Source organism: Arachis duranensis, chromosome 7 (genome assembly GCF_000817695.3).
Source record: "Arachis duranensis cultivar V14167 chromosome 7, aradu.V14167.gnm2.J7QH, whole genome shotgun sequence".
In the NCBI taxonomy this organism is placed as follows: Eukaryota; Viridiplantae; Streptophyta; class Magnoliopsida; order Fabales; family Fabaceae; genus Arachis; species Arachis duranensis.
The window spans coordinates 77,099,997-77,108,915 of NC_029778.3; the positions used below are offsets into that span (position 1 = coordinate 77,099,997).

The 8,919-nt window shown below is 26.8% G+C and overlaps 1 protein-coding gene and 1 long non-coding RNA gene across 2 annotated transcripts; one reads left to right on the forward strand and one right to left on the reverse strand.

Moving 5' to 3' along the window:
• LOC107459848 (uncharacterized) lies at window positions 1-1,018 on the forward strand. Its single transcript, XR_001586358.3, has 2 exons — window positions 1-149; window positions 241-1,018. It is a non-coding gene; the product is annotated as an uncharacterized LOC107459848 (long non-coding RNA).
• Window positions 54-2,736, reverse strand: LOC107459847 (protein IQ-DOMAIN 10). The gene is made up of 6 exons (XM_016078137.3): window positions 2,634-2,736; window positions 1,992-2,090; window positions 1,427-1,606; window positions 682-909; window positions 485-598; window positions 54-393 (listed from the first exon to the last, which is right to left on the reverse strand). The coding sequence occupies exons 2-6, from the start codon at window positions 2,067-2,069 to the stop codon at window positions 142-144; spliced, it is 852 nt and encodes a 283-aa protein (XP_015933623.1). The 5' UTR covers window positions 2,070-2,090; window positions 2,634-2,736; the 3' UTR covers window positions 54-141.
• Window positions 2,737-8,919: the final 6,183 nt, after the last annotated feature.

Genomic DNA, 8,919 nt, shown 5'->3' on the forward strand with positions numbered 1-8,919 from the left:
CTAGGCAATACATTATGAAGCAAAAGCCGTAGCATCTCTACTAATGCAATGTACACACCAAATGGTAGATTCTCACCAAGCCAAGTAGTTAAACAAACACAACAAACCGAAAAAATAGTATAGGCCTTAAAAGAAATGACCCTATTCAGGTATACAGTTATTTGACAACTCCGAAGTGTCGTTTTCTTTTCCTTTGCTCTTGTTGTCGTCCATCTTATCTAACTTGGACTTTTGGTGCAGGCTATTGAGTTTCTTTACCTTGGAGGTATGAACTCGTACCCGGATTTCCCAAGGACGCGCCGCAACCCAACGCTCCGTCCAGCTCCAACCCCAGCTTTCCTTACCGAGACTATACGAAGCCTGACCGAAATATTGGCTACAGTTTGGCCTCCACTGCAATAATTAAGGCATGCTTTTAGAAATGTGGTGGAATTCTTTATAACAATTGGTATGTGATGTGGTGCAAGTAGATCAAGGTTTGTACCTGATGAGAGAAGGCATATGCCATGGCTCGCTCTCGTTTAATTGCGGCTTCTTCTCTCTGATATAACCTTGAAATTATCTCTTCCATTGTTTCTGAACCGCCGCACCATTCCACCTAGCATGCATTTTACCAAACAGCATTACAAGAAACAGACAGAAACCAAGTCATTACGAGAAGATGGTTGAAACAATGTGTACCTCTAGCTGATGAATCTTAGCTTCGAGTTTTAGCTGGCTTTCCAATCTCCTTTGCTTAACACGAGCTTCTGTTATCATACAGATTCTGCGAGCTTTAATCTCGTCTTGTATTCTGCTCCATGAATGTATATAGCTTAATGCAGTTGCTGTTTGCTCTCTGGCCAGGTGATCTTGAATCAAAGCTTCAAATTTCTCTGCCCCCTTTAGATGGTTTAATGTTCTTCTTGCCTGCATAGTATGCCAGAAGGGGTGTCATTTAATGTTCTTTTATGAGAAATATTTGGTGTACTCATCATGCTCTAATGTAATTTGATGGTATCATCTCCCATGATTCAAATTGGTATGCTAAATTATATTAATTCAATTCGGTGCATTGTTACATGGTACTTAAACTTGATCTATGAAACCAACAAGGAATTGTTAGGAACATGGAGAAATGCAGCCAAGTTTCTAGCCTTGAAAATCTAGCAATTATATTTTTGTGACAATTTGTCAAGATCTTGTGTTTACTTTCCTATTATAAGCAACATGAAATGCTTTTTTTACATGGATAAATCAATTTTGCATAGTTGATACGTTGAAAAGCTACTATATTTGGATTTGGATATGTTAGATTTCTCAACAAATTGCTCACTAATTTATAACCAGTAACATCATTCGTACACTAAACACACTCGATATCTGCATAAAATATAGTTGTCAATTAAAAATGGTTATGCGTAATGAGATTATTTTAAAACTGTACCATAAAAGAGCGAAATGCATTTTGGATCCTTGTAGCAGCAATATTATCAATCAACCTTGAAGGAACTGTTCTGTCCATTATCAAACCACCTTCATTAGGGATCATGCTACTTGACTCTTCATTACTGCTTTGCTTTCCATTCATGGATTCTTCGTTTATCCTTTCTTCGGTAGGGTTTACCTATATTCAAGGAAAACGCTTTTAAATGTATCTTCAATATTCAAATTACTTCATTTTCACTGGATTTTATTGACAATGGCTTGGAAATCAAGAGTTAAAAATTTTAATTGAAGGGAACTTGTAAAAATTCAATTCTCAGTTGTTATTTTTACTTAAGATATATATAGTAAATTTAACAGATTTAAGTGCAACTTGGTTAACTAATTATTCCGAAAAGTGCATAGATGCTATGTATACACAACTACCAAATCAGTTATTAGTATAAAATACATTTTAAAATAAATACATATTGAAAATAAACATCAGATGTATTTATATATAAATATATAAGAACTGATATTCTGTATACATATAGTATTTTTGGAGAAAATTATGGAGAAATCACCTTTTCTTCTTGGGATTTATCTTCTTTGGGTTTCTTTTTCTGTTTGAATAGTATCCAACAACCTTTCCTTGCACCCATTCCTGTTTATTAACAAGTAACCTGCACAGTAATATTCCATCCAACAACTTATAGTAAATTTCTTCATAGATCCATGCATTAGTGTGATGGATTATTTACTTATTTATAATTAACCTTATTCTTCCTTATCAGATGCATTAACCCTTTCCATAGTATTATGCAAATTATCAATATGTAAAAGCTTGAGAATTGAGGCTATCCAATAATATAATATTAGAAATAAAAATTATTAAAAATAAAAATACAAACAAAACGCATATTTTAAATGAGAAAAAACTATTTTGTCGAAATTCCATCATAATAGATGCCTTTTCTTATTAACACCATGGAATTTATATCCAAATTAAAATCAGCAATCTATGTTTATTTCTTTTGATGTTGCACCCAGAACTCTTCAAACAATTTACAGCATTAAATCACACAAGTAACAAAAAAAAATGAGTCCTATTCCCTTAGAACATGAAAATAATGCCATGCTAAAGTTTGTGGCACAAAAAATAATCATAATCATATTGAATGCCAAGGATAAAAGCTAAAGATATGAAATGGTTAAGGGGCACATACCAAGCAGAGAGAAGGAAAAAAAAAGCAAACAGAGGAGTTTTCTTGAAGAGGATGATGAATGGTGGGTAGTAAGAAATGATACATTGCAAGAGTAGACATAAATTGAGAGGAAAAGAGAGATAGATAGAATTGCTCAATAATGCAATGACAAGCCAACAACATTGAAGGAGATGTTTGATCTCTTGGAAGAGTAGAAGTCTAAACAAGAAATTAATAACAAGAGGAAAATAAGAGAAAAAGATGAGGTGAGGTGAGGAGGTATTAATTATATGATTATTTCCCAGCTGTGCTCTTTTGAAAATGAAATATCATCATCAAGGAAACATTGATTAAAATCTTGGAATTGGTCCTGGGAGACTTGCACTCGCGACCTTCCACCCATAAGACCAACTAGAGATGACAAAAAACCCACACTTGTGGATATCTGTTGGGATTTTTTGCAAAGTAGGCTAAGGGGACTTGTAAAATTTGTGTTTGAATTGTATTTGATTTGATATATTTAGTTAAATTGTATATGATTTTATTATAGTTGTATTAATGTTTTAAAATAAATTTAAAATTTTTATGAAAAAATAAACGAGACTGATAGGAATGGAATACAGATGGAAGACATTTTACTAAACAGAAATGAGACAAGAGCGGAAGGGATCCTCCACCTATAGAAATCCATTGTGATCCCTAAAACCAACGCTCTAACCAAATGAAGTACATAACCATCGAATATTAATAAGCATACATTGATTTAAGACTAAACATGTTTAGGTCTCATTCTCTTCTAAATTAGTAGCCATCAAATCATTTAGTATTATTTTGTTTGATAGTTGTTACAGCAAGATTTCGATCCCAAGAGAAAAGGAATTCTAATACGAATAGTAAATATAAAAACAACAACAAAATATACATAATGCGTATTTTTTATTAATTTTTTATTTTTACTAGTGTATGTTACCGTATCTTGTACGGGATAATACATAAAATTATATTAAAAATTTTATTAAAAATTAAATAATATATATAGTAATTATTATTATAAATATTTTATAAAGTTATAATTAAAATCAAATTTTCAAAATTTTTAATATTAAAATATTAAAAATAATTAGTATTTATCTTAATCAATTTGAGTTTGTTAAGTGATCATCTCACTCGTCCGCTTAAACAACTATTAGGAGTTAGAATCTCGCCTTGTGTTTATAGCAATCTATTGGCTAGCGATAAACCCTTAATAAAAGGAGTATCAATACGTGGTTAGACTTGGCAGGAGTTTTTGAATACGCAGGTACCCGACCTGTCCATACTCGAATGAAAAGGGTAATAACTTGACCCGAGTCGGGGTAGATTTTGCTCAAGACAGGTATCGTCGGGTTTAGGGTGTATCCGCCCCGATTATATACATATAAACACTTTTTAGGAATTAGGATTTGCCTCACATCACACATGATTCATAACTTCAGCCTATACTCTATAGCCATGCAAAACAAACTCAATCATCCTCACCTAAAATCCTCTTCTTCTCAACTTCTTCACAAATTTTTTTAAAAAAATTAATACTTATATGCATATATACCACTTATTATATTATATTTGTCTCAAAATAAAATATAAATAGTTCTTTTGTACTTTATGTTAAAAAATATTTTGTTAAACTTAACACATAATAATAATTATATTGTTAAATTTGATTTAATATAAAAAATAAATAAATACACTCAAAAATTAGTGATAGTTAATTATATTATATTAGTTAATTAATTAATAATTAAATTAAAACAATTTTTTAATTAAATACAACTTAAATTATTAGTGATTTTTTAAAAATTGTTTAAGATAAAAAATATATTATCTATGTATTAATATACTGTAATTATTTTGGTTAAAAAATTTATTTATACTATAAAAATTATAATAAATAGATTTGACAATTAAGTAAAATAATTGTTTAAAAATATATATAAAAAATTAATATTTAATCATGTTAAAAATAAAAAAGGTCCTTATAAATATTTTTTTGTTATTTTAAATATTATATTATGCATATGAAATTATATTTTTATTATTTTAAATATTATAATAATGATTGTGTGTATATTTCTAGTTCTTATCAATATGTATTAGATAGTTCTAATTTTAAATTTTGAATATATCTAAACCAATTTAGATTGATCAAGTGATCAACTTAGTCGTCCACTTTAATTTAGATTGATCAAGTGATCGGCTTAGTCGTCTGCTTAAATAAGTATTGAGGGTTCGAATTCTGTCTCGTATGTATAGCAACTCGTTGCCGGCCAATTGTAGATTGTTAAATGGAATTCAAATTCATGACAGATTAGTCCTTAACTTGTTGAATATCGTGGGAAGCAAAAAAATATATATACCTAAATTTTATTATATTTTTGTCCCCATTACTAAATTTTTCTAGGTCCGTCACTGTTCACAGCTTATGTCATCATCGCTGCTCATCCCGTTATCGTCGTTGTTGAGCCCGTCACCACCATTCTCATGCGAGTTTCTTTTCTCTAGGTAAATTTTCCCCTCTCTCTCTCTCATTGTGAGTCTGTTAAGTTCTTCTATTCAAACATTAATATTTAAATTATAAAAAAAATTGATTTTCATATTTTATAAAATATCATACTGGCGGTAATTGTAAATATGACGCTACTTAAAATTAAATAAAGTAACATAGATAAAACAAATAAAAAATAAAAAATAACTTAATCTTGTATAAAATTTACCTATAAAATTCTGTACCAAAAAATAAATTTAATTTTAGTATATTAATAATATAAAATATTTTATATAATCATCCAATTCAATTAGATTTATCTATTTAGGTCATTATTGAAAATAAATTTAAGATACCAACATTCAATTACTTTAAATTAAGCAACAATTATAAATACTATATAAGGGACACACTATTCCACTAAAAATGATTGCTATAAGGAATAATTTTTTAATTTTCTATACTACTATTAGAAAGTTTATATAATAATATATAATAATATTATCATAATCAATACTATATGATATCAAAATAAAAAAAACAGTGCTAATATAATATTATTAATATTATATAAATCATCTTTGTATTTATTTTTCTGTGCGTATATAATATTTAATTAACACATTAAGACGGATATAATATTTTGTTTATACATATATAATATAAAGTGATTTACAAATTATTATTAATTCGTATATAATGTATAATTAAATTTAATGAATTCAATTAGAATAAATAATAAATTATTTATTTTATTTCAGACTTTATAAATGAATAAATTAATTAACTAATATAACAAATTACAATTAATGTAGTAAATTTAATTAAGTAATATATATTATAATAAATTATGTTAATATTTAAATATCTAATCAAATCAATTAGCTGATATAATTAAGTCATGGTAATAAATTGTATTGAATGAGTTAAAATAATTATATCGAGAAATACTCTCCAGAGCATGCCACGTCAGCTTTATCATTAAATGCAGACATCCAATTTTTATATAATAGAATAGATTTATCCTATCATATACACTCAAATACCAAACAATAATTATACAATAATTTCTCCTGGCATTACCATCAAAATTATTATGAATTAAAATTTTATTATTATTCTCTACGTACAAAAAAATATCCTTATTTACTTCTAACACTTCTAAGATCATTCCGTCATTTTATGTTATAGTGTTCCGTCTGTAGAATCTGTTATCCTTTTTGTGTTTTATGCTTTCTGGTTATTCCTCTACTTGAGGGTCTTACAGCAACTCTTATGTATATTTAATTCATATACTACTAGGGAATTGATATTGAATTAAAACAAAAAGGTTAATACTTAAACAATATAATAAAAATAATGGTGATAAATAATTCCATAAAAGAATACTTTAACATTAGTAAGTATGATGAAGACAAACATATTTCAAAAAAAAATTCGTATTTTTTAGAGTTTGTACAACCGTTTCTTTTTTGTTATACTGCTTAAATTTCTTTTGAATAAATATAGTAGAGAATTAATTTTTAATTAGTTAATATACAATATTAGTTACTTTTTTAGTGTAAAATTATTTTTTTAACTTCACGTTTTGGAGGTTTAATTTAAAGATTTAGAATTTAAAGTCTAGAATTTAGAATAAAATGTAATTTTTTTAAATGACTGATATTGATAGGAAAATATTTAATTTCCTAGTTGAATTTGTTTATTTTATATCAAGCTGTAAAATTATGCTAAAAAAAAAAATCAAGATCATTAAAATCATTTCAAAATCTTTCCTTAAAGTATACTCTACTTTATTCCTTATAGTTATGGAATTTGTTTGCTACTTATGGTATATAGGGGAAAGTTTTAATCTCACCCTTCAAATTTTGAGAGAGAGAGAGAGTGAGTGTGCAAATTATCTCAAACACATATTGGTTAGGTTCCAACGAAACATGGTACTTGAATGTGAAAAATGAAGGAAACATCAAATCTTATGATATGGCTTGGATGAACACACAAATATATATTGTGCATCTAAATCTAACAAAGATCTTTAAGTTCCTTAGATGACAAAAGAGTGGTGTCATAATACACGTGGTGGGGGTATCCACTCCTAATATTTGAGTCCAAAGGTTAGTGGTGTTTGGTTACATATCTTTGCTAAAAAATGAATTATAAGGTTTACAGATATTTTCTTTAATAGGATGAGAGAGAAATTGATAAAGGTAGGATTCATATTTTGAATAATAATAAAATAATAAAAAATAACTATAAAAGAAATTTATATTCTCTCTATACTATCCCAATCTGTATAGTAGAGTGTCCCTTGTCAAAAAATAAAACCTTGTGTGCAGGGTGTTTATGAGCTGAATGAAATGGGTTTGTCTTGATCTAGATTTGATATTAAAATATACATCAGGTTTATTTTTTAAATTTTAATACGATTCTAAATCTAATGAAATCTAAATATTTTTAGGTTACAACTATATCGAGTCCAAATCAGGTGAAAATCGGGTCTTTAAAGTTTTAATAATAATTTATAAAAAAAAACTTATTTATAAAGAAATTTATTTATGATGCACTTATTTATAAAGAAAAAACTTGTTATTGAAAAGTTGATATTCATATTTGAAGTTGAATTTGTCTATAAATTCTAATTTGATGCTTCTTTGATCTATTTTCTAATTCAACAAGTATGATTAATAATAAAACAATAAGTTTATAAATTAATAAAACATAATATTAAAATTAATTTAAAATATATATCTTTTTTAATTTTCTTGTTCATCTTGACCCAAATCCAATCTAAAATAATAATCAAATTTATTTTTGAGACTCTTATCCGACTTTAGACACAATAAAATCATACCAAATTAATTTCTACAATATTCAAAACCAGACCGAATTTTCGGACTAGCCGAACTATGTGCACCCTACTTTTGTGCACTCTTATGCCGAATTTATGGATTTACACTTTCATACTCTTTCTATTTACATACAATTATTATGACATATATATTTAAATATAAATTAATTACTAACAAGTAGACATAATTAGCAAAGACTTGAAATGTATTTATTATAAAAGAATATTTGAGAAACAATAAAAATTATAAAACAATCTAAAATTATTTTATTTTATATTTTTTAATTACTACTTATCTTATTTTACATTTTTAATTATTGTTAAATAATTAAATAATATTAACAAATGTATAATTATGAATGTTACATAATTTATAAGTATCTTTCTAAGTACTTGTTGATGATCATAGAGGTATGTTTTGATTTCACAAGTGATGAGTGTGTTCAGTTCACAACAAAAAGATAGAAGCAGAGATTTTAAAGCTCATCATATATATGATGTGTAGATACAATCAGAGAATTATATATATAGGGATGACCTCTCACCAATCTCAACTTATTTTTAGCACATGTTTAGCTTTCTTTCTTATACATGCCATCTTATAAGTTTAAGAATAAACTAGGACATTTGATTGGTCACCTTTTTACCTAAACTACATAATTAATTCAAAAATATCCTATGACATAATCAAAGCAATTAACTACTACTGAAATAATCAAATATGAGTTAGTAACATGCATACTCAAATCTTTTAGACATAATATTTTTTTAGGTTTAATTACTGTGTCTAACTTTATAATTTAATTAAATTTTTAATTAGATTTATATATATATATTTTTTAATTGAATTTTTATATTATATTAAATTTTATAATTAAGTTCTTACTATAACAAAAATGTTAAAAAGAATAGAATATTTTGTTAAACAAGATAAA